Source organism: Danio rerio, chromosome 1, assembly GCF_049306965.1.
Source record: "Danio rerio strain Tuebingen ecotype United States chromosome 1, GRCz12tu, whole genome shotgun sequence".
Lineage (NCBI taxonomy): Eukaryota > Metazoa > Chordata > Actinopteri > Cypriniformes > Danionidae > Danio > Danio rerio.
This window is the reverse complement of record NC_133176.1, coordinates 57,050,001-57,076,408: the sequence shown is the minus strand read 5'-3', so window position 1 is coordinate 57,076,408 and position 26,408 is coordinate 57,050,001. Positions and strand designations below refer to the sequence as shown.

At 36.0% G+C, this 26,408-nt stretch overlaps 1 protein-coding gene across 1 annotated transcript in view; it reads left to right on the top strand.

Moving 5' to 3' along the window:
• The window catches only part of usp34 (ubiquitin specific peptidase 34), a 93,166-nt gene that overhangs the window by 22,932 nt on the left and 43,826 nt on the right, over nucleotides 1-26,408 (top strand). Inside the window, exons 7-28 of the mRNA XM_009294698.5 lie at nucleotides 3,072-3,264; nucleotides 3,737-3,798; nucleotides 3,875-3,956; nucleotides 4,537-4,629; nucleotides 6,543-6,668; nucleotides 6,825-6,954; nucleotides 9,018-9,148; nucleotides 9,367-10,130; nucleotides 12,120-12,334; nucleotides 14,032-14,150; nucleotides 14,236-14,363; nucleotides 16,248-16,337; nucleotides 16,710-16,805; nucleotides 17,581-17,663; nucleotides 19,594-19,748; nucleotides 22,913-23,026; nucleotides 23,119-23,218; nucleotides 23,466-23,625; nucleotides 23,976-24,102; nucleotides 25,384-25,531; nucleotides 25,892-25,992; nucleotides 26,134-26,343. Coding sequence (XP_009292973.3) covers nucleotides 3,072-3,264; nucleotides 3,737-3,798; nucleotides 3,875-3,956; nucleotides 4,537-4,629; nucleotides 6,543-6,668; nucleotides 6,825-6,954; nucleotides 9,018-9,148; nucleotides 9,367-10,130; nucleotides 12,120-12,334; nucleotides 14,032-14,150; nucleotides 14,236-14,363; nucleotides 16,248-16,337; nucleotides 16,710-16,805; nucleotides 17,581-17,663; nucleotides 19,594-19,748; nucleotides 22,913-23,026; nucleotides 23,119-23,218; nucleotides 23,466-23,625; nucleotides 23,976-24,102; nucleotides 25,384-25,531; nucleotides 25,892-25,992; nucleotides 26,134-26,343 — 3,427 coding nt within the window. The remainder of the gene's footprint in view (nucleotides 1-3,071; nucleotides 3,265-3,736; nucleotides 3,799-3,874; nucleotides 3,957-4,536; nucleotides 4,630-6,542; nucleotides 6,669-6,824; nucleotides 6,955-9,017; nucleotides 9,149-9,366; nucleotides 10,131-12,119; nucleotides 12,335-14,031; nucleotides 14,151-14,235; nucleotides 14,364-16,247; nucleotides 16,338-16,709; nucleotides 16,806-17,580; nucleotides 17,664-19,593; nucleotides 19,749-22,912; nucleotides 23,027-23,118; nucleotides 23,219-23,465; nucleotides 23,626-23,975; nucleotides 24,103-25,383; nucleotides 25,532-25,891; nucleotides 25,993-26,133; nucleotides 26,344-26,408) is intronic.

Sequence of the window (26,408 nt, the reverse complement as noted above, 5' to 3'; positions counted from 1 at the left end):
TCTTCTTAATGCCAACTGTGTAAATTAGTATAGATAAAACGCTTATCAGGGTTTCTTTGGGGTTTTAAAAAGTCTTAATGTCTTAAATATCAAAATCCAAATTTTAGGTCTTAATAGTCTTAAATTTACTGAAATATTGTGTTGTAGGTCTTAAATTGTTTTTAATCAGGTCTTTATTTTCCTTTGTTCACATATTGTTACCCAATCTGGCCAAAACCAATACACTCACTAACAATCATCTCAATAAAACGTTAAACTTTTTATTTAAAAAGGTCCTTTTTAACTCTATTTATCATAATGGTTTGTTATTTTCTTTACAATAACATTTGTTTATAAGTGCTCCGTCTATTTACCGCTGAGGACACTGACCTGGACAGATTGTTGTGCACAGACTTAGTTTATTATAGTTTAAAAACTTTTAAAACAATTGTTCATTTTTTATTTTAAAGAAAATTAATGTTGGAAAAAAGTGTATGGATGCAAGTAGAGCTTGCTTGTTTTTACACAATATTTAACAATATTTGGCTAAAAAAATAAAATCTAAAATCTTTATCTAAAAATATAAAAAATTTTATTATTAATGTTTTATTCTATTGTTGCATTATTACGTGTATTAAATTATATACAAATATATATATATTTTTTGTTTTTGATAGGTCAAATAAAAATCTTTTCCATCTGGGCCATTTGAAAAATTCCTGAGCCTTTAGTTTTTTTATGAGTCTAAAATTTCATTCATAATGCTCCTAAAAATATCTAAAAGTCTTAAATTACCTTGGTGAAGCCTGCAGAAACCCTGGCTTATGATTAACGGCAGTTTGTTTACCTTCAAACTCTGCATGTGAAGGAGACGGTGATCGCCAGCACACACATATTATAAATGTTTAGTTTAGTTTATGATGTTTTCATATAAGTTGTTCACAATACTTATCCATCTACAGAAATTGTACTGTAGTCAAGTGTGTAAACATTTAGCTGCGGCTCGGGTTTCTGAATTTGGATGTTTCACAAAGCAGCTGCATGAATGCTAAAGCTTTAAATAAAAGTGAAACCATAATGAAAAGGCCGACCGACCCCTTCTATGTTTACAAATACAAGCGCTGCTGTTTATAGGTCATTTCTGGTTAATGATTATTATTGCATTTTGGAATGGATGTGTGATGTCCCTGCTTTTGTGAACAGCTCTTTTTTATGAATATACCAGTAAAGTCGTTCCACAAATTTTCCAGATATTTACTGGTATCACTGTGTGAAAGGAGCCGTAGACTTGTCTAATTAACCTAACTTGCCGAATTAGCCTAGTTAAGCCTTTAAATGTCACTTTAAGCTGTATACTAGTATCTTGAAAAATATCTAGTCAAATATTATTTAGTGTCATCATGGCAAAGATAAAATAAATCAGGGATTAGAAATGAGTTATTAAAACTATTATGTTTAGAAATGTGCTAAAAAAACGTTAAACAGGAATTAGGGAAAAATATGCAGGGGGCTAATAATTCAGGAAGGCTGATAATTCTGAGTTTGACTGTAAATGAAAAAGCACAGTCAGACTACTTTTCGAGAGACGCTGCTGCTGCTGCTGCTGCCAGGAATCCACTCTCACTTTGGGTTGCTAGGAAGAGCATCCCTCACCATAGCAACAGTTGCCAAGGCTCTCCTCACATGACCTCGGGGGAGGCAGACGGCTGGCAGGAGAGCTGAGAGAGACGACGGTCATGTGACTCTAGACAGACTGCATTAAAACTGCATTGTGTGCTCAGACACAAACCTGTCGAATGGCTTGTGGATTTTTATGATTTTCTTGGCAGTGAGGGTATATATTATATTATAATATACAGTATTATATTATATTATATTATATTATATTATATTATATTATACAGTATTATATTATATTATATAGATATTATATTATTATATTATATTATACAGTATTATATTATATTATATTGCATAATATTATATTTTTTATATTATATTATACAGTATTATATTATTTTACATTAGATTGTACAGTATTATATTATATTATTTTATTTTATATTATTTCATATTATATTATATTACATTATATTATATTATTTTATATTATATTGTACAGTATTATATTATTTTATATTATATTGTACAGTATTATATTATATTATTTTATATTATTTTGTATTATATTATATTATTTTATACAGTTTTATATTATATTATATTATATTATATTTTGTTCTATTCTATTAAATTATATTAAATTAAATTATATGGTGTTATATTTTATTATTATATACAGATATTATATTATAGAATATTATATTATACACTATTATAATATCCCATGGAGTTATATTATATTATATTATATTATATTATACAGTATTATATTATATAGATATTATATTATTATATTATATTATACAGTATTATATTATATTATATTGCATAATATTATATTTTTTATATTATATTATACAGTATTATATTATTTTATATTATATTGTACAGTATTATATTATATTATTTTATTTTATATTATTCCATAATATATTATATTACATTATATTATATTATTTTATATTATATTGTACAGTATTATATTATTTTATATTATATTGTACAGTATTATATTATTTTATATTATATTGTACAGTATTATATTATAATATTTTGTATTTTATATTATTTTATACAGTTTTATATTATATTATATTTTATTCTATTAAATTATATTAAATTAAATTATATGGTGTTATATTTTATTATATTATACAGATATTATATTATAGAATATTATATTATACACTATTATAATATCCCATGGAGTTATATTATATTATATTATTTTATATTATATTATATTATATTATATTGCATTGCTTTGGATGACCAGATTGGTATGTTTTGCCAATAGACAAAATCCATTATATGTGTCATAATTATCAATATAAATTTTTAATGCCAAAAATCATTTGAATATTAAATAAAGACCATTTGTACATTTCCTACAGAATATTTATTAAAACTCAGTTGAGACCTAAATTTTTACTCTTTGTTTTTGTGTGCGTGTGTGTGTGTGTGTGCAGGTATCTGTGTAAGCTGTCAGATCAGGAGCTGCGTCAGAGTGCTGCACGTAACATGGCAGATCTGATGTGGAGTACAGTGAAGGAGCCGCTGGACAGTGCTCTGTGCTTCGACAGGGAGAGTCTGGATCTGGCCTTCAAATACTTCATGAGTCCCACACTCACCATGAGACTCGCTGGACTGAGCCAGATCACGGTACACACGCCTACAAATACTACAGATTCAGCATTGTGCTTGACTCAGACACTTATACTGGCGTAATACTAGCAGTTTTAATTGAATGAGAACTACACCAGCATATTACACTACTCTCCTGCCTGCCTGAATTGCTGGACTATTTGATCTATTACTCTCTTCTGCCATTAATTGGGTAGATTTATGGGTAACACTGTAGTTTAGGTCACAATTCATTCTATTAACAAATCATTAACTAACACTGATAGCTTTATAAACCACTAATTAGCTGCTTATTAATAGTTAGTAAGGTAGAAGTTGGGTTTGATGTAAAATAAGATCATGCTTTATAACTACTAATAGTAAGCAGTTAATATATTAATAATAGGCAGGTAATAAGCCAGTAGTTAAGTAGTCGTGACTTAAAATAAAGCGTCTCCGTTTTCTATCATGTTCAATGTTTATTAAACTCCTTTTGCCTGTGTCTCTGCAGAATCAGCTGCACACCTTCAATGACGTCTGTAACAACGAGTCGCTAGTTTCTGACACCGAAACGTGAGTCCTGCAGTTCACTCGCATTCATAGCTCCGCCAAGACTTGTGTTTGTTAATGACTTGACTTCCTCTCTCAGGTCGATAGCGAAGGAGCTGGCTGACTGGCTCATCAATAATAACGTTGTGGAGCACATATTCGGACCAAATTTGCACATTGAGGTGAGCCGGCCTGCATTAAACACCTCATTTGGATGTGAAAACCAACATTTGCTTTAGCATCAATAACAAACGGCAAAGAGAATGGCATCTAAAAAACAAAACTCATGAAATTAGCCCTAATATTGGAAAAATAAATGTCTACTCTGCAAAAATGATGTCTTTTGGTCTTGTTTTAGTCCAATTATATAAAATTTTTTAAATCAAGAAGCATTTTCTTGACAAGCAGAGCATAGTGCCTTGTTTTCAGAAATATTAAGTCAAAATTAGGTGAGCTTTTCCTTTAAAACAAGCAAAATAATCTTATGCCAGAAGGAAAACTTGATTATTTACTAAAATAAATTACCTTTATTTTCTGCATTGGTTGTTTATCTAAATTTGATCAGACGAGGCCTTGCTATCTTTAGCTCTGTCTCACCAGTAGTTGCTGTTGTGCTATTGGCCGGAGCGGCCCAAAGCTGAAAATAAACACTAATGGCGAGACTCTCTTTTTTGTGCACGTAGTCGACTTTTGGCTTTTAGTTGAACATTGATTTCTCTTTAATCGCTGACTGATGGTTTATAATTTGTGACTGTTCTGTAGATCATTAAACAGTGCCAAGTGATCCTGAACTTTTTGGCTGCTGAAGGAAGGCTGAGCACCCAACATGTGGACTGTATATGGGCTGCCGCTCAGGTACACACACACACACACACACACACACACACACACACACACATGCACACATATATATACAGGTTTGTTTGCATATCCCGGTGTGGACTCTTAAGTGCATCGCACACCGGATGCACTGCTCAGCGCTGCGACACGGGGCGCACATGACAGTTGGAAGTATCGCACATTTGCATGGTATTTAAAATGAAACTATTCAGACGGCGCTCTGTGGCGTGGCAGAAATATGAACAGTGTCTTGAGTCATGGCTTGATGCCTCAGACAGACTCCGACTTGCGGCGCCGGTGTGTGTATCCTAATAGAAACTGATGTTTAGAATTCTGACTTGAATGCGGCGCATCACCGAGCAGTGCTTCTGGTGTGCAACCACCTTTATAAGCATAATGATGATTCTACTGTACAGACTGTATATTTTCTCCCCCTACTCATAAACCTCACAGGAAACAGTCTACTTTTTCAACATTTTCTAAGTACTTCATTCTATGTGATTTATGAGCATGTTCATGCGACAGGACCACATGAGTCCATGTGCATTCAGGTTTAAGTCCACACACACACACACGTGCGCACACAACACTGAGATTGTTTCTGCTGGATGTAAACTGTGCACAAAAAGCACATTTCTACTAATAAAACTACATTTGTCCAAATACGTCAAATATTTATTTTATTAAATATATTTTTTTATATTTTATATTATGTTATATATTAAAAGACTTTCATTTATAAATTCTATTACAGTATTTGACTTTAAATACCTCCCTTACTAATACTACTATTAATAATTAATCCACTCCAAAAGACCATTTTTATTAAAGGCTGTATTAAAATGAACAAAAAGCTATGTTTGACATTAAAACTTGTTATTGCTAACAAGAATGATTCATTGATTGTTCAGTACTATGAAACTATTTTAATATTACACTAATGATGAATTAATTCTTAATCGTAATTCTTATTTTCTTCTTTTACTAATAAAAACGATACTAATGAATCAATTCACAAATGCTATTTGTAATAATATTGGATTAAATATGCTAAATAATGTTTTTTATTTCTAATTTTTATTTCTAATTTTTAATATTACTAATATTACTAACATTGTTTTTTTGCTGTACAATTTGAAGTAAAACAGAGTTAAAATCTAAATTATTAATGCTAAAATACAATACAACATTACATCAAAAAATTATCCAATATAAATATTAATTCATTCATTCATTCATTTTCTTTTCGGCTTAGTCCCTTTATTAATCAGTGGTCGCCACAGTGGAATGAACCGCCAACTTATTCAGCATATGTTTTATGCAGCGGATGCCCTTCCAGTCGCAACCCAACTCTGGGAAACCCATCCACTCTTGCAGTTACACACATACACTACAGCCAATTTAGCTTGTTCAATTCACCTACAGCGCATTTCTTTAGACTTGTGGGTGAAACCAGTGCATCTGGTGGAAACCCACACCAACACGGGGAGAACATGCAAACTCCACACTGAAATGCCAACTGACCAGCGACCATCTTGCTGTGAGGCGATTGTACTACCCACTGCACCTTGTGGCGGAAGTCGTGCTCACTGCAGAGCCACTTGGGCAGAGCTGAGCTCCAGCAAGAGGGAGCTTGAGCTCTAGCTCCTCCTTCCTTGCACTTCTTCTGTGAGTGATGTCACTGGGGGTTGGGCTGGTTAGGTGTGGGTGTACGCATTAAAACAGCTTATAGGAGGAGGAGCGAGAGCTCAAGCTCCGCCCTGGTGGAGCTCAAGTACCTCTGCAGTAAGCAGTGTCTCACGTGGCGCCTCAAATATAAATATAAAATCCCTATAATATACAAAATGAATACCCCAATGTTGTGTGAAAAACTCTTTTTTTTATTTTTTTTTATGTAATTAATAATAATATTGTGTGTTTGTGTTTAGCTGAAACACTGCAGCCGCTACATCCACGATCTGTTCCCCTCACTCATCAAAAACCTGGACCCTGTTCCTCTGCGCCACGTGCTTAGTCTGGTGTCTGGATTGCACCCCAGCGCACACACTGAACAGGTAACACACATCCATGCACAATTACACAACAAGACACAATTACACCCAGCCAGTTTATTCACATGCAAAACTGCGATGCAATGATCAGAAACACTTGATGAAATGCAACTGTATTTATCACAAGGTTGTGATTGAGTTGTATTTGTGTGTGTGTAGACGCTGTATTTAGCCTCCATGTTGATCAAGGCCTTGTGGAATAATGCACTGGCAGCTAAAACCCAGCTGTCCAAACAGAGCTCCTTCGCCTCGCTGCTCAACACCAACATTCCCATGGGCAACAAGAAAGGTGGGTTCAGAGTTTGATCTGTCGAATTACAGTTGGAGTAAAAGCTGATTTATACGTGTGCGTTGAGCGCATGCGCTTAGTCCAGCGCAGCCTTCCTACAGTCGCAGACCCTTCGTCGTGGCTGAGTGGATATTGTGTTTATAATGGATATTCATGTTCTATATACACTACCCGACAAAAGTTTTGTCGTCGATCTTCGTTGTAAGAGCAACAAGTAATAATTTGACTTCTAGTTGATCAGTTGGAAAAGTGGCAGAAGATCGATTTTTCCGATGAATCATCTGTTAAACTGCAACACAATCATCACAAATACTGCAGAAGATCTAGTGGAACCCGCATGGAGCCAAGATTCTCACAGAATTCAGTCAAGTTTGGTGAAGGAAACTTGTAAGTAAGTATTGGGGTGTGCGAGAGATCTGCAGAGTGGATGACAACATCAACAGCCTGAGGTATCAAGACATTTGAGCTGCCCTTTTGATTACAAACCAAAGGAGAGGGCAAATTCTCCAGCAGGATAGCGCTGCTCCTCATACTTCAGCCTCCAAATCAAAGCTCCTGAAAGCAAAGAATGTCAAGGTGCTTCAGGATTGGCCAGCCCAGTCACCAGATAAGAACATTATTGGGCATGTCTGGGGTAAGATGGAAGGAGGAGGCATTGAAGATGAATCCAAAGAATCTTGATGAACTCTGGGAGTCCTGCAAGAACGCTTTCTTCGCCTCTAGATGAGTTTATTAATCAGTGATTCGAGTCATTGCAGAGATGTATGGATGCAGTCCTCCAAGCTCATGATGGAGTCAGACACAATATTCATTCTGTCTCCACTGCAGCAGGACTTTATATTCTGTACTGGACATTATTTCTGTTGAGTGACAAGACTTTTGTCTAAGCAAAGTCAGACTTTACTGTAGTAATGAAATAATTAAAAATTAAGGCTTGATATTATTTTATTTTGGTAAAATAAGTGTAATCTAAAGGCCTTTACCTTTCATATAAGCCACTCCTGATATCAAATAATCAACTAGATCAATTTATATAATATATAATCAAGTTATTATTTGCTGTTCCTAAAACTTGGATAAGCGACAAGACTTTTGTCAGGTAGTGTATATGTTTGTCTTTATTTTATTTTATTTTATTTTATTTATTTATTTATTTTTATTTTTTTTTGAGTGTAGTACAAATACCTATTAATGTCAACTTAGGAAAATATGCATAAAGACCTTAAGCTGTGCCCTCTTTTAAAGGTTTTGTTTCTCTCTTTATTATTCACTCTGGTTTACTTGGTTGTTATTCTGAAAAGCATATAAAAATTGCAGTGTAAAGACCATTAAAATGTTTTTTAATTAATTAAATTTTAAGGTATTTCAATCTAAATTTGTGTTTAATTTGGTTCAGATTATCTTTTGTATTTTGTCTTAGTCAGATGATCATTGCAGTTTTGTTAAAATGTTTTAATTGATTATTGTTTTTTAAATTAGCCAATATGATTCAGATAAGCGTCTTTAATTTTCAGTTCAAATATTTTATTTGCTTTTTTATTTTGCCACAATAAGTCTGATGAACATTTCAGGATAAAGAGTTTCTGTTTTAAAATATATATATTACAAATTTGAGCAAATGTTTAGTTGAATTGTCCTTGCATAAAGTTTGTTAAACTATTGATTTTAGTTTTTTTCTTGATTACTGATAACATCTGTCGGTTGACATGTTTTTATGTTTTTATCTATTTCCTTATTTTTTGTTATTGTTGTTAAATAAAACTATGTAAATGGTAAAATACAAAAATATATATTTAAAAACATTTTTATTTATTTATTTCATTCATTTAGTTTAAAGGTCATTTATATTTTATTTTTATTTTCTACTGATAACATTTGTCTGTTGAAACCTTTAAATGTTTTTGTTTATTTGCTTATTTTTGGTTAATTTTTGTTTAAAAAAAAGTTTCGAAATATTTCAAAACATTTTAATATTATGTTGCTTTTTTTTTTTTTTTTTTTTTTTTTTTTTGCTATTATATATGAGCAGAGTTTAAAGGTCAATCATATATTATTTTCCCCAGGATCTCCCGCAGGAAGCCCTGAGAGCAGTGACAACAGCGACACGCATCACAGTGGAGGAAGTGACATGGAGATGGACGAGCCAATCATGAGCAGCGGGAAACGAGGCCAGCAGAGGCTATCAGATACTGAGGTAACACAAACACATCAAATAAATCACACAATCAAGTGTCGGTTCGCTTTAGTAGCTAGTTTCCCATCCAAATTAGATTTATGCACAAAATTGGAATATAGCGTAAAGAATATGCGATTGTTTTCATCCAGTAGGAGTCAAAGAGAACAAAATCATCACTGCCAGACGTACTCAGTGAATGTAAACGCATCTAATTTCTCAGTCTCTGTCCTCCACAGGAGTCTCTGCAGGGCAGTTCAGACGAGACGGCGAACAGTGGAGAAGAAGGCAGCAGCAGCGGCCGCAGCGAGGCCTCCAGTAACGAAGCAGGATCCAGCAGAGCCAGCCAATCCGCAGGCAGCCCGGGCAGCGAGCTCCACTCCGACGACATGGCCGACAGCGAAGCCCTGAAGGAGGAGGAAGAGGAGGAGGAAGAAGAGGAAGACGACGATGAAGATGACGAAGATGATGACGAGGACGACGAGGACGACAGACCTGTTTTGGCTTCCGAAGGCAGCCCTCAGAAAGACCCCCGAGAGCCGTCCACGTCAGAAATGCGCAAACGAAAAGCCGGGGAAGCGCTTGAGGATGTTCAGTGTCCTCCAGAGCGTCCTGGGATGTCATCCGGCATTCCTGGATCAATTTCCTCCGCTCCTATACTTTCCAAAACCAAATCCATCCCATTCACCCCAGAGGCGGCCGCCGCATTGGTTGCCTCATCTTCCTCCTCGCTCAGGATCCTGGACCCGTGCTCCTCTTCTGTGTGCCTGGAGGGAACGTCAGGAGATCAGACCGATCCCTCTCAATCCCAGAATCCCCAGCAAACACAGCCGGAGATGGGGGCTGTTTCCCAGGAGTCCGCCTGCATGCCCCGACCCGCCGACTTCCTGACGGAGGCCATGGGGAATGAGCTGTTCAACTGCAGGCGTTTCATCAGTCCGCAGCACCACCATCACCACCACCACCATCATCACCATCATCATCATCACCACCATCACGACGGGTGAGGCTGCCGTTCATATGTGCTGTTTATGTCACCTTTTTATGGCTTTTATTTCTTTAGATCAGTGCTCCCCAACCTTTTTATCACCGCGGACCGGTCAACGGTTGTCAATTTTACAACAGACCGGCGTGGGCTTCACGTGAACACAGCTACTGCGCTCGTGCATCCAGGTTAATCATGAACAACTCAGTGCGCATGCGCTAGTTGCACTATCGCAGTCTGATTATGCTTCAATCAAGGTTTATATGCATCAAATGCAAAACATCTGTGCCAAACATTTCAACTGACAAATATATTAACAATAATACAACCGTACAGCCGAATTAAATGTATGCATTGGCATTTTACAGCCCTAATGAGTATGATCAGGGCTTTATATTAACACCCGCCAAATGCGGGTAGATTTCAGCTTTGGTGGGTTAGACAGACACCTCCACTAGCCACTTTGGCTGGTTGAAAATAATTTTAAATTGTAGTTTTCCTAAAAGCAGGGTTCGACAATATAAGGACGGCCCAATATGTGTACAAGTGTGATCTTAGAATCGAGAAGTACAAGAAGAAGAAATCGAGAAGTGTTCACGCGAGCAGAAGAAAGCAAGTGAATACCGAATGAGAGGATGACGATCACTTGCGCTAACAGCTGATTTGATGCGCGCGACCTCTTTAAACGCGTGCGCGCGGCTGCTTAACGCGTGCACGCTCCCGAATCGTGAAGCAACCGTGTCTGGAACAGGTTCTGGAAACGCAACTGTCATCGGTTCTCTTTCAAATAAACTAGACAAAAAGTGATGAACATGCAAAAAGAATCGAATCAAGATCGCAATCTTTTTTCGATTATTGTGCTGGTCTACTTTGAATGTTTTATGTTTTGTTACAGACACACAGTGTCATCCTGCTACTGTTTTGCAGTATTTGAAATGTCCCAAACACTATTTTAACTGTCCTAAATAGGGAAAAATGTTGTTTTTACTCTCTGATAGTCAAAACATGTTCAAAAAATGTATATGTTATATATGCTTTTAAAAACAGTCAGAAAAAAGTGTTCTATTTAAATTCGGACCATGAGTCCACATATATGGACATCATTTTTCTCTAAAAGTACATCATATCAAAAGAAGATACTTAGATTTTATTCTTATCAGATTCCAATAAGTCCAAATATCGAAGAGAAAATAAAAATGCATGTAAAGAACACCTTGGGCCTGAAGAGGTTAATATTGTTAATTTTTTTAGCATAAAAGAAACATCAATAGTTTAGATTTAATGTTGGCTATTGGTAAAAATATACCCGTACAACATAAGACTGATTTTGTGGTCCAGGGGCACAGATGAGGAGAGATTTTTCATTTTTTAATGAACTGTCTCTTTAATCTTTTTCTGATTTTCTTTTTAAAACAGAAATCGGTGAAATGATCCAGATATTGTGTGATTATTAGCATTAGGTGTGTAATTACGTAACGTCATGTTGAAAACAAGAGTCAAATCTAGGGATGCACCGATCAGGATGTTTGCCGATTGCTCGTCATGGTGATCAACCGATATCGAGTACCGACTCTAATGCTTCGTGCTTTATAATGCATACATCACATTTTCCCTCTAAGTATGAACCTTAAGAGAAGATCTCGCCTTAACTTAGAGAATAAATTAAGGATGTTGCATATAGTATAATATATAATTCGTCTCTTGTAACCATTAATGTGTGAAAACATGTCATGGCCAGAAACAGTTGGAGCATCCCTAGTCAAAACCCTTATGGCTCGTGTAGGAAAAATCCAGCATTTCTCAAATAAGCAAAATGCAAATCTCAAAATTCACGATTAAGATTAGTGATCCACATTATATTGCAGCCATATTAACATTATGCAGCCTATATAGCTGCAATATATCAAATATCATTCACTAACTGTGTATTTTGAGGTTGTGTATTCCAAGAGTGTGTTTTAAAAAGTAGCTTGAACCTACCTGAAGTTGTTGTCTCTGTGTCTGCAGTCATATGGTAGAGGACATGCTGAGCGCCGATGACGTGAGCTGCAGCAGTTCCCAAGTCAGTGCCAAATCAGAGAAGAACATGGCAGATTTTGATGGAGAGGAGTCCGGCTGTGAAGAAGAGCTCGTCCAGATCAACTCTCACGCTGAGCTCAGCTCACACCTGCAGCAGCACCTGCCCAACCTGGCCTCCATATACCACGAACACCTGGTGCAAGGTGCGCACATGCTTACACTGCCTACTAGGGATGCGTTCCAGTCCAGTTATTTTACAAACTTCCCTCTGTCTCATTCACTCAGATGTACATCATTGATTAAGTGTCCACTCTTGGTGGAGCATCTAATGGGACTAGCAATTGGGGGAACCACACTGCTGTGATGACACAATCACATTGCAAATCACAATTTATTAACAAGCCAATAAAGGGAACGAAAGTTCTGACCTTTTGTTAGTTTCTTTCTTCTGTTAAACACAAAAGAAGACATTTTGAAGAATGCTGGAAACCTGTAACCATTGACTCCCATAGTATTCTTGTTCCTACTATGGAAGTCAATGGTTACAGATTTTCAGCATTCTTCAAAATATCTTCTTTTGTGTTTTACAGAAGAAAGAAACTCACTGGTTGAGTAAATGTTCATTTTTGCAAGAACTATCCCTTTAACACAGACTATAGCCCCTTTCACACATACAGACCTTTCCGGAAAATTACCGGCAATTTTCCGGAAAGGTTGTATGTGTGAACAGGCCCTTTTTGAAAATACCGGTAAATTCTTTCTGGCTATTTTCCGGAAAGAGAAGTTGTAACATTACCGGTAATTTGCCGGAATGCTGCGCTGTGTGAATGCAGAAGAAAGATTGCCGAAAAGAGCGCGTCCACGTCTAGAACGTTCTCACGTGAGACGTCTGCTTTAGCCAATCACAACAGTCAGACGCATTCACGTGCGCGCGGTTTATGAGAATAAAAGCCTTTGAATATTTTTCCAGACACATTTAGCTGCTAGATGTTAGTCAGATAACGTTTTTATGTTCCTTCTTAATGCTAACTGTGTAAATAATTATTGATAAAATGTTTATGATAATCCGTTGTTTGTTTACCTTCAAGCTTTGCGTGTGCCTGGAGCGCCCATAGCGCGAGCACACACACATATCATGAACATCTCGACATGCGAAAGTGTTCCTTTATATGTTTTCATTGGAGTTGTACTCAACACTGATCCATCCAAACAGTTTGTAATGTAGTCAAATGTTTACAAACACAAGCGCAGCCGTTTAGAGGTCATTTCTGGTTAATGATGTCAGAATTTACCCGCATTTTGCGATGGATGTGTGAATGCTCTTTTCCAGAAAAATTCCGTAACATCCTCGCCTGTGTGAACAGCGCTTTTTTGGATTTACCGGTAAAGTCGTTTCGGAAATTTTCCGGATATTTACCGGTATCACTGTGTGAAAGGGGCTATTAGCTGACAGTAAGTTTAGGTATTGGGTCGATTTTGAGATGTAGAGTAATATTATACTTTATAATTATGGTTAATATATTAATAATAGGCAGGTAATAAGCAACTCGATGAGACCTTATTTACTCACTCTTGACTTGTTTCAAACCTGTAAGATGATTCTGTTCAAGACAAAAAAAGATATTTTGAAGAATGTTGGAAACATGTAACTGTTAACATCCATAGTATGAAAACAAACTATTGAATTCAATGGTCAGCTTTTTAATATATCACTTTTTTTTTTTTTTGTTCAGCCGACCATTACAACTCAAACAAGTTAAATCCAAGTAAATAATAATGACAGAATGTTCATTATTGGGTGAACTGTCTCTTTGAGTAGAAACTAGTCAGTCTGGTTAAACCTTTACATGATTATACAGAAGCAATTTGAAATAAAAGCCACATGATGTTTTTGCTCCAGGTCCGGCTGTGCACAAACATCAGTACTCCTCCTCCCATGCGGTGACTGACATCAACCTGGACAACGTCTGTAAGAAAGGAAACACTCTTCTGTGGGACCTGGTGCAGGATGACAACGCGGTACATTTACCTCTCTGTAATCCAAACCCCTGTAAGTGTTAACGGTTCGACTGGGTGGTTGTGACTCTTGTGTTGTGTTCATTAGATCCACCTATCAGAAGGCCTGATCAACGAGGCGGAGAAGCTGCTGTGTTCTCTGGTGTGCTGGTTCACAGACCGTCAGATCCGCATGCGCTTTATCGAGGGCTGTCTGGAGAACTTGGCCAACCACAGGTCAGACCATACAATGCAATAAACCACAATACAATACAATAAAACCCAATACAATACAATACAATACAATAAAACCCAATACATTACACTACAATAAAACCCAATACATTACACTACAATAAAACCCAATACATTACACTACAATAAAACCCAATACATTACACTACAATAAAACCCAATACATTACACTACAATAAAACCCAATACATTACACTACAATAAAACCCAATACATTACACTACAATAAACCACAATACAATACACAGGAGCGTACTTAATGATTTGGGAGCCCTAACCAAGACCGGGTATGGGGAGCTAACATTAAAACTCAAAACACTCTCTGTCTCTATAGATATTTTTTTTCTCTGTAGATTCAGTTTTTTTTTTGTAAACGAGCTGCATGTAAAAATATATTTTAAATTCACAAATAAAAACAAGTTCACAAACTATGTACAGTTAATTAACCATATTTGTGATCAGATTTTAATATTTACATTTGCAGTATGGAAGGAATGTTCCATTATACTGTTTATGGAGGCCCCCGGTTTTGAAAAGACAGATTATTAAAATTATAGACAGATTTTACAACATATGATAGAAAATATGTAAAAGAGTTATATGAGTAATATAGGCTTGTTGGCATTGGTTGGGGCCCCCTAATTTCCCAGGGCCCTAAGCGGCTGCTTATCTCCCTTATTTTTTAAGTCCGCCTCTGACAATACAATACAATAAATCACAATATTCATAGAGAAAAGAGGGCTCTGGCAACTGTCACTCATAGCGGTTGCTTTGCTTACTACTAATGTTTTTGTGGGAAGTGCATTTATTTTGAACTGTGATCAAAACTGACTGGAACTATTTTGGAAAAAAATCTTTACGTCACAAGAAAAAATTTGTCATCCACTTATACCACGTCATCTCCCTAATTTATTGAAACCGACAGTCATTAATATCTACTTGTCTTATCTTCTTTCCTACTAGTCTTTAAATAGCAATGAAAAATGTAATAATTCAAAACATCAGAAATATAGACAAGAATTTTGGGCGTGTTTAAACAAAACACATTTATTATACAGTTATATTTCTTTAAAATAAGAGTTTGGTCACCGAACATCAAAAATAAAAAGACGGTTCATTAAATTTCAATGGAGTAATTGCAAAAACGTGCACAACATTTTAAAATAAATTTGATATTTTTATGTTTCTCTTTTTTTTGTTTATTAAGTTTTAATTAATATTTTTTCCTAACTTATTAATTTAAGTGTGTTAATTTTTGGACTTAATTTTTTTCTGTTCAGGGTGTTCGCTGGGTATTAAAATGTCTTAAATCTCAAAATCAAAATATTAGGTCTTAAAAAGTCTTAAATTTACTGAAATATTGTGTTGTAGGTCTAAAATCTTTTTTAACTTACCTTAATTTTCCTTTGACAAAAGGAAATAATCTTAATTTTTTAACGCAGTTTTTCTCTCGTAAAGACATATTATGCAGTCTCTGTCGCCATCTTGTGGCTGAACATCAACAGTCTTTGCTCTGGTCAATGACAAAATCTCAGAAATTATTAATATTTAAAATGGGCATTATCCCTATAAATAAACTGCATAGGTACAATCTAAACAACATCATTCTTGACTAAAAAGCCTCAAAAGTGCATTGTGTTGTCCATCAGCTGCAATATTTGTCTATTTGTGGGTGGAGTAATACACATGGGTAAAGAGGCTGTATCAGTGCTGATAGAATATTGCACGGCTATCAGCCAATCAGATTCAAGAACCAGACAGTTAAACATCACATGAGAAATATTTGAAAATGATTTCAAATTGAACGGCTAATAATCCAGTCTTTGATTGTATTTGATTGTTTTGTTGCTGTTGTGTGTTCATCAGGTCAGTGGTGGTGTCTTTACGTTTGCTGCCAAAACTCTTCGGAACCTTCCAGCAGTTCGGCTCCAGCTACGACACTCATTGGATAACCATGTAAGAAACTCTGCCATTTCTTTAAAGGGACAGTTCACCCAGAAATGAAAACGGTCATCATTTACTCACACCCATGTGTTTCCAAACCAGTTTAAGTTTTTTCCTTCTGTTGAACACGAATGAGGATATTTTGAATGGGAGTCAATGGTTACAGGTTTCCAACATTCTTCAAAATATCATCTTTTGTGTTCAACAGAAGAAATGTGATATGGTTTGGAACAAGTTTAGAGTGAGTAAATGAAGAGTAAATGCTCATTTTGGTGTAACCTATTCCTTTAAATGGTGACACACCAAATATCTCAATAATTAGATGATGTATATTCAATTTTTGATTCTTAGATTTTTTTATATTTCCCCCCTTATGTGCTGCAGGTGGGCAGAAAAGGAGCTGCACATGATGAAGCTCTTCTTTGATGATCTGTTACACTATATTCAGGAAGTCCGAGAGCAGCGCCACAAGTTTGCTCTGTAAGTCTGTGTATTTACCATGAATGCAATATGTACTACATTTCTGTAATACTTTTCAGAAGTTGTAAATAAGGGGTATTAATATTATTTGTAATGTTTTTATCTTTTATATCACTAGATATCACTAGACAAGACTGCACTTATTTGATATAGAATTCTGTAAAAACAGTAATGTTGTTCCTGTTTTCCAATTTTATATGTTTTAAAATGTAATCCATTCCTATGATGCAAGGCTTCATTTTCAGCTGTCTTACATTACTTAAAGGGATAGTTGAAACAAAAATGAACCTTTCATCATCATTTACTCACATTCAAGCGGGTTCTTTCTTTATTTGAACCCAAAACAACATATATTAAAGAATGACATCCATAGTAGAAATACAGTAAAAGTCAACGGCTGTTTCCCCCCTCCAACATTCTACAAAATATCTTTATTTGTGTTCAACAGAAGAAAGATACTCAAATGAATGCAGGAGGATGAGTAAATGATGGCAGGATTGTAATTTTTGGCTGAATTATAACTTAAAATCAGATGTCTCTCCAGAGTTAATTATGATATGCTCATTTGCTGCTTAAGAAACATTTTTTTATTGTTATCAACGTTTAAGCTTTTTGTGGAAATTGTGCTCCAGTTCATAAGAATCGTGGTTTGTTCTGTAACATTATTACATCTTTACTGCCCCCGTTTATCAATTTAATGCATCCTCAATGAATGAATGGATGTTTGCCACCTTTGCATGCTCAGTGTTTAAATGTTTTGTAATGTGTGTTTCAGGTACAGTCACAGTGCGGAGGTGCAGGTGCGTCTGCAGTTCCTCACCTGTGTGTTCTCAACACTCGGCTCACCTGATCACTTCAGTGAGTGTCTCTTCATCTCAAGTCTCTCGCTTCACAATACATCACCGCATACACAGATAAAGGACCACATACGCGATTACTAATAAAATAGTTTGGTAACTTTATAATAACTACAAACTATGAATCATCTAAGTATTAGCAAATAGTGAATTTATTATTTGTTAGGCATTAACTATACATTAATAGATGTTAGTTAGCAGTTTACAAATACAGCTACAAATGGTGTAATCTTATAAGCACATTTATAATGTGCCTAATGCCAGCCAAGAGAAAAAGAGAGGGGAGGAAAAGTCACGCCAGCAGGTTAAAATGGGCCACAGTGAGAGAGAGAGAGAGAGAGAGAGTGAGAAACATTCTACACCAAACTACAGAGCATTTACCCACAATTCACTGAGTTAGACAATAAAACACAGCTTCAATATTTACTAGGGGGAAAAAATGAGTGTGTCCTTCTAGCGGCGCAATACATTAATGCCTGTCACAAAAAGAGAGAGCAGCCCAATAAAAACATCAGTGATTCGCCTACACACACACACACACACACACACACACTCTTAGATGATTATAAATGAATCATTGTAAATATACTGATTATTATTGTTTTTATTACTGTTTCATCCTAAAAATGTACAGTTTATTCTGATCTATTTTTGTATTGATTTGTATGAATAATTAGTGTGGGATAATAACATAATATATTGAATATTAATGTGATATATTGAATAATATGATGTATTGTTGATATTTTATTTAATTATTATATATAAATATATATATTTTTTTAATTATATATGTATGTTACTTTTTATGTAAACTTTATAACTGCTTTGGCAATACATTTGTAACAATTGTCATGCCAATAAAGCAATTATTGAATTGAATTGAGAGAGAGAAAGAAAGAAAGAAAGAAAGAAAGAAAGAGAAAGAAAGAAAGAAAGGAGTTCTTTCATTCCCCCAATCGCAGAGAAATAGGGGCTTCTGCAGTAAATGAAGGACTGTACAGAAATCACACACACGCAGTGAAATTGTGCACAGTTGGCGCCAGGAGTGTTGTAAATACCCGTGCTCACCTCCTTTGCAACAGAGCGCATATGAGGTAAATGACGTCAGTACATAATAACTGGCTATGATTATTAGTGAACCGATACTGAAGTGTCCGCGTCTGCATCGCGGTGCACTGAAAAAACAATTAATTTTGACACCCCTATTAATTTTATTTTAGATAAGACTGCAAAGGTTTATTTTTAATTTGATACAGTTTCATTTGTGTATCTTCAAATGAAGAGAAATGAATATAGTCATTTATTTTCGTTTTTCCTGTTTAGATTAAAACTGAGTCTTTAATTGTCATTTATAAGGGATTTATAAGGCATAAATAGTCTCCACTTTAGATTAGGTCACAAAAGTAGATGTAATTGACTTAATAAAGCATTTATTATCAAAGCCTAAAAGGGGCAGTTTTAAAGAGTTCATTCATTTTCTTTTCGGCTTAGTCTCTTTATTAATCCGGGGTTGCCACAGCGGAATGAACCGCCAACTTATCTAGCACATGTTTTACGCAGTGGATACCCTTCCAGCTGCAACCCAGCACTGGGAAATTTTCGAAGAGTTATAAAACATTATTTTTGGTGTATTTTGAGCTGAAACATCACATACACTCTCTAGCGACATTATTTTACATCTTGTAAAACCAGGCATAATAGGTCTACTTTAAACGTAAATGGCACTGATGTAAGCTGTATTTTGAATCTGCAGGGTATAAGGTGTTATAATTTACACAGTACAACTGATAGAAAGGTTTTTTTTATTCATTCTTTGAGTGTATTATTATACTTTTACTCTCTTTGCACTACATCTTTATTTCTCACACCGAGCGTTGCATGTGAGATTTGCTCTGTGTCGATATGAATCTGCTGTGTTTGTGTGTCAGGATTGAGTCTGGAGCAGGTGGACATCCTGTGGCATTGTCTAGTAGAGGACTCAGAGTGTTACGATGATGCCCTGCACTGGTTCCTCAACCAGGTCCGCAGTAAAGACCAGCACGCCATGGGCATGGAGACATACAAGCATCTCTTCCTGGAGAAGGTCTGCATATTGAATTGTATTGTTCAAGTTGACTACTATTTCTAGTGACTTCCATTATTATGACATTCTTTGATTGCAAAGCGATGTCACCAGGGCTTAACATTAACCTTTTTGATCACCAGCCACTGTGGCTAGTAGTTTTCCAACATTACTAGCCACTCAGCATTTTCACTAGCCACAATTTTATTGTTGGGAAAATATATTTTATACACATAAATATGACTTTGACATGCTAAAACTACTTGATTTAGCGTTTGCATTATCTCCACATGCCTCCTCATTCATTTCACTTTTTGTGTGTCGTTTATGAGCTTGCTCAATAATCATGACCAAATGGGTCAGGGTTTCATATATTACAATTAGTTTTCATAATTATCAGAGCCCAAAATGAAGGATTTACCTAATTTATCTCGGACCAAACCATACATAAACAGTTAATTATTTCTTAGCCACAAATTTTAAATGTGTGAAAACATGCAAAATATAGCTGAATGCTATACTTTTTATTTAACAAAACTTATGCACAGTCATATGTCCTGGCTAAAGGTCCCATATCACTAGTTAACACATAAATGGGGAGTTATTCTCCCATTAAAGCAATGTTATTGTAAAAAAATGATAATTAAACCATATTAATGCAAAAGAAAGCAGGTAAAAAACATACTGTGTGATCATGAAAGGATGATCACACACGCATGGTTAATGATAGACCCATGAATTCTCTTTTCAAAGAATGGTTAAACCGAAAGCAACTCAACTCTGGAACTCTTGAAAGCAGCAGGACTGTAGGTGCATGTTCATCCCTTTTTGTTCAGTCTATTTGAAAGAAAACCGATCGCATCAGTTGTGTTTCTAGACACAGTTGCTTCACAAAAGGAAACGGGAGCGCGCACGCGTTATAAACAGTCGCGCGCATCACCTCAGCTGTTAGCGCCAGTGATTATCCTCTCATTCGGTATTCACCTGCTTTGCTCGGGCGAAGTTGCGAACGCAATTATTTTTGTCAGTCGTGTTGCTTCTCGATCACCTGTGCATGCATATTGGACCATCCTTATTGTCGAACCCTGCTTTTAAGAATTATTATCTAGGAAAATTATTTTCAACCAGCCAAAGTGGCTAGTAGTAGTGTCTGTCTTACCCGCCACCGCCGAAATCTAACCTTATTTAGCGGATGTTAATGTAAAGCCCTGCATGACACCATTATAATCATGCATGTTTGATTGTGGGGTTTTCTTCTGCTAAGATAAAATTTGTCATTTGTACTGACTATTCTTTTGAAAGCGTTTTCCTAAAATGTGTCAAAATATTTATTATTTTAGTAAACAGCGGGGAAAATAAGTATTGAACACGTCACCTTTTTACTCCGAAAATGTATTTCTAAAGCTGCCGTTGACTTGAAATTTTCCCTGGATGTTGGTAACCAAAGAAATCCATGCAAAGAAAACAAATCTAATTAGTTTACAAATAAAGTTGTGTGCAATAAAATAAAATGACACAGTGGAAAAGGTATTGAAGAGATGAAGAAAGGGAAGTAGGAAGGTGGACAGTCAGTACAAGACCAGGCAGCAGCTGAAATCTCTCAGTAGTTCTTCAGCAGCCCTCTTTAGAAATATTATTCCCAGGAAAAACATGCTTAAAACTTATATTCTCCACTATATATTATCATCAAAAATCATTGCATTTACTGAAACACAGAGAAGTTGTGGCCAAATTAAGCCTCAAAATCCCTCCAGTGTGGTTGAAAAATCCCCAACAGCACACAAGGGTTAAACATCATGCATTGTCAGACAGCTTGATTGTGAACATCATTTTCTTTATGTGTGTGGATGACCAAGCTTTTATTGAATTCTATTTATTTATTTAATTTTTATTTTAATTGATCATGTTATTATATGTAATGTTATTACCCTCATTTTTGGTGTTTTTTGTTTGTCTTGATTTGGTTTGGATTTGTTGTACTTTTTGTAGATTCTTATGAATTAATTTATATCTAGTTAGACGTCTGGGTCTCTAGCATAGATAGATAACAGGTCATGAGCACTCACTAGCAATGTTTCCATCCACCTGTTTGTATGTGAATTTTAGAATATTGATTCAATTAAATGCAAAGATGCACATAAATTGTGATTTAAAAAAAAAAGTATGCACACAACTGAGTAGGATAAACATTTTAAGTTTAAAAAAAATAATTTAAAAAATAGTTTTAACAGATCATGTAGTTATAAAAATGTGTGTGAGACAGTATTAATGGATAAACCAGGGTTTGGAGCACATTCCATTCTACACATTTATCACATTCTAAAATCCCTCAGCCAAAGTCTGTCATCACAGTGGTTCAGTATTATTATTATATTATTATTACCTTCAGATCTGTCTTGAGCATCTGCAATCACAAAGACCGCCTCGAAGCTCAAAAAACTACCAAGCAGTCAATGTGTTTTTTCGAGGCGCAGCTCGTTTATTATATCAGAAAAAAGGTCCACAGTGGCTTTTCCTACCTCACAAAACTACAATTTTCTGTCTGATATTTGGCACCAGTTTATCAAGGAGGGACGATTTTGGGTCCCACTTTATATTAAGTGGCCTTAACTAATATGAACTTAAACAGGAATTAATAGTTTGTTACAATGGACTTATTGTGTAAATACATGTGTTTACTGTGTACTTATGCTTGATTAAATAGATGTGTGTAATTACATCTGTAAATAACTTTTGTAATTACATTTGTAAATACACTGTTGACCATCCCTTACACCTTAACCCACCCTTAAACCTACCCATACCACCAAACCTGTCCATAACCCAACCTCTATCCCAAGTCAAAAGCACCACAAGTGTTCTCAAATACATTATAAACACAGTAAGTACATTGTTTATATTTTTTGATGTAAGTACATAGTAGTTAAGGACACTTAATATAAAGATTTTGTTATCTTTGACTCATCGGATGTAAACTCTGGCTTGTTTTACTCGATACTTCAGTTTTTTTATTTAGCATTTTTGGATGGAAACATTGCTACTGGCATGCTTAGCTACAAGCACTGGAGTATATTTTATGATGATAGCCTGTTATTCTTCTACCTGTACGTATTTCAGCCTAACAAAATAAATAAACGGGAAATAAAGTACAGCGTGAATTTTAAATCACTCTTTGTCTCCGTCAGATGCCTCAGCTGAAGCCGGAGACCATCAGTATGACGGGACTCAACTTGTTCCAGCATCTGTGTAATCTGGCCCGTCTGGCCACCAGCGCCTACGACAGCAGCTCCAACTGCGAGGTTTGCTTCGTCATGGCTTTACTTCTGTCTGCTCAGTGTCAGTCTGCTCTTTCTGACTGTTTTCTGTCTCTCTCATCTGTGTGTGTGTGTAGTTGTGTGGTATGGATCAGCTGTGGGGAATCGCGCTGAGGGCTCAGTCTGCAGATATCAGCCGTGCCGCCATCCAGTATATCAACTCCTATTACATCAGCGGTCAGTACACACTTATTGTGGATGTTGTGCTTTTTAAATTAGCCTCGTTTGAACACTTACAGTGGTATAATCTCTCAGTTTGTGAGTTTAAATGGATAAAATTAGTGAATGGATGGATAGACAGACAGATAGACATGCATTCATTCTATCCCAGTGGAGTTTATGATAGAATATAAACAGTGTGTGTGTGTGTGTGTGTGTGTGTGTGTGTAATGCAGTGTATTTACTAATGTGTGTGTGAGCGCAGGTAAAACGGGCCTTGAGAAGGAGCAGGAGTTCATCAGTAAGTGTATGGAGAGCTTGATGATGGCGTCTGCTAACCTGGAGAAAGACGCTCACTCCAGCCTGACCATCATCGAGAGAGGCCTGCTGCTGCTCAAAACACACCTGGAGGCCTTCAGACGCAGGTACACACACCGCGACACAATCAAAGCAGAAATAGACATGTGCACATTGAATAATCCTGCCTGTGCCATTTACATGTTTAAGAAACACTCTGTCTGCAATCTCTTGTACGTGTGTGTTCATTTGGTTGTGTGGTTTCTGAGGACACACATTTGTAATGTCATCTAGATATTACACTGTTAAAGTAGTTTATGAGGAGTTTAAAGCATAATTTTCACATTTAAAGTTTGCCACTGGTTTCCTGTGAGGGTTGGGTTTAGGGGTAGGTTAAAGCCATAAGATAAGCATAGGTTATTTGTATCATGACTATAGAGAGTTCTCCTAAATGACAGAAACTTGTGTGTGTATTCAGGTTTGCGTATCACCTGCGGCAGTGGCAGATCGAGGGGACGGGCATTAGCAGTCATCTGAAAGCTCTCAGTGATAAGCAGTCTTTGCCGCTCAGAATTGTGTGCCAGCCTGCAGGACTCCCGGACAAGGTACATCTATTGTTTTGTTCATCGCTAGTAGGTGTAGTGCATGTTGTTTTTGAGTAAAAATATATACTTTTGACTTTTATTATCAAACATTTTAGTTTTTTTAGAGAGTTGGTTAATAAAAGATTAATTTGCAATCCTCAAAAAAAGTGTCAGAATTGTTAATAAATGTCAAAATTGTAAATACTAGACTTTGGAAAAAAAAGTGCAAATTGTGAGATTTGTCTCGAATTTTGAGAGAAAACGTGTAAATTGTGAGATTTTAGTCTTAAATTTTAAGAGAAAGTGTAAATTGTGAGATTTTAGTCTCGAATTTTGAGAGAAAAAGTGTAAATTGTGAGATTTTAGTCTCGAATTTTGAGAGAAAGACTAAATTGTGAGATTTTAGTCTCGAATTTTAAGAGGAAAAAGTCTAAATTGTGAGATTTTAGTCTCGAATTTTAAGAGGAAAAAGTCTAAATTGTGAGATTTTAGTCTCGAATTTTGAGAAAAAGTCTAAATTGTGAGATTTTAGTCTCGAGTTTTAAGAGGAAAAAGTCTAAATTGTGAGATTTTAGTCTCGAATTTTGGGAAAAAGTCTAAATTGTGAGGATTTTAGTCTTGAATTTTAACAGAAAAAGGCTGAATTATGAGATTTTAGTCTCGAATTTTAAGAGGAAAAATTCTAAATTGTGAGATTTTAGTCTCGAATTTTAAGAGGAAAAAGTCTAAATTGTGAGATTTTAGTCTCGAATTTTAAGAGGAAAATGCTAAATTATGAGATTTTAGTCTCGAATTTTAAGAGGAAAAGTCTAAATTGTGAGATTTTAGTCTCAAATTGAGAGAGAACGTCTAAATTGTGAGATTTAAATCTCGAATTTTGTGAGAACAAGTCTAAATTGTGAGTGTTTAGACTACAATTTTATGAAAAATAAGATTTTAGTGTAGAATTTTTGGGAAAAAGTCTGAATTATGAGATTTTAAGGAAAAAATGCTAAATTGGTAGTCTTTTAGCCTATTATTTGGGGAAAAGATCAAAAATTTAAGATTTTAGTCTAGAATTTTGAAGGAAAAACAGCTCAATTGTGAGATTTTAGTCTCAAAATTTGAGGAAGGCTTAATTGTGAATTTTAACATCAAGTTTTGCATGAAAAGTCAAAATGAAAGAAATAAACTCAGGATTTTGAAAAAAGTCAATATTTCAACACTTGCTTTTGTATTTGAATGTAGCTTCTGAATTCTAAATTGTGCCAAAACTTTTAGAAATGCTCATTATCTCGTCTCTGTGTCTCTTTGTTTGTGCAGATGACCATTGAGATGTACCCCAGTGATCAGGTTGCTGATCTGAGGGCAGAGGTCACTCACTGGTATGAGAACCTCCAGAAGGATCAGCTCAGTCAGCAGGCACAGCTGCAGGAGTTCGGCCAAACCAGCCGCCAGCAGGACTTCCCAGGTACACAACCACAGAGAAGGAAAGAGAAAGAGAACAGACCCACTATAGTGCAGTTGGTTCACTTATTGTTTGGTCTGAGTACCACATGTATTCTAGTCATTATGCCGCAACTGATTTTTATTTATTTTTATGAACACAAGCATGACCGCACTTTACTTAACATGTGCACAAATTGAAAAAGCATCGCTAATTCTACAGATGAATAATTAGTTGGTTGATACAATAAAATTAATAAAATGGTAAGAGCCGCTACAGTTTAAAAGCCATTTTCATGCCGGTTATTTCTGTTTTCTCGGATGTATAATATATTTTACATTGGTCCCATGCATGATTTATTCATTTATTTATTTTGTTTTCCAGGTGGTCTGATGGGTCCGGTGCGCATGATCTCATCAGGACACGAGCTGACCACCGACTATGATGAGAAGACCCTTCATGAGCTCGGCTTCAAGGACATGCAGGTAACATCATCAAAACCACACTCAGACACACACTCAACATAAAACCTTTAGGTGTCAGCGCAGTTGGGCTTTGTTGGTGCTAGTTGTTTGGTATCGGATTGGTGTGTGGCGACCATAAGAGTGTTTTCTATGCGTTTTCAGATGGTGTTTGTGTCTCTGGGTGCTCCACGAAGGGAGAGGAAGGGTGAGGGTGTCCAGCTGCCAGCGTCCTGTCTGCCGCCGCCTCAGAAAGAGCACATCCCCATGCTGCTGCTACTGCAGGAGCCACATCTCACTACACTGTTCGACCTGCTGGAGATGCTGGCCTGCTTTAAACCACCCGGCCCCGACAGACCCCAGCACAGCACTGAGGTAAAGCCTCCTGCCTTGCACCTCAGAGCCGCTCCACAGTGGGTGCAAGCGGTGTTTAATCAGTG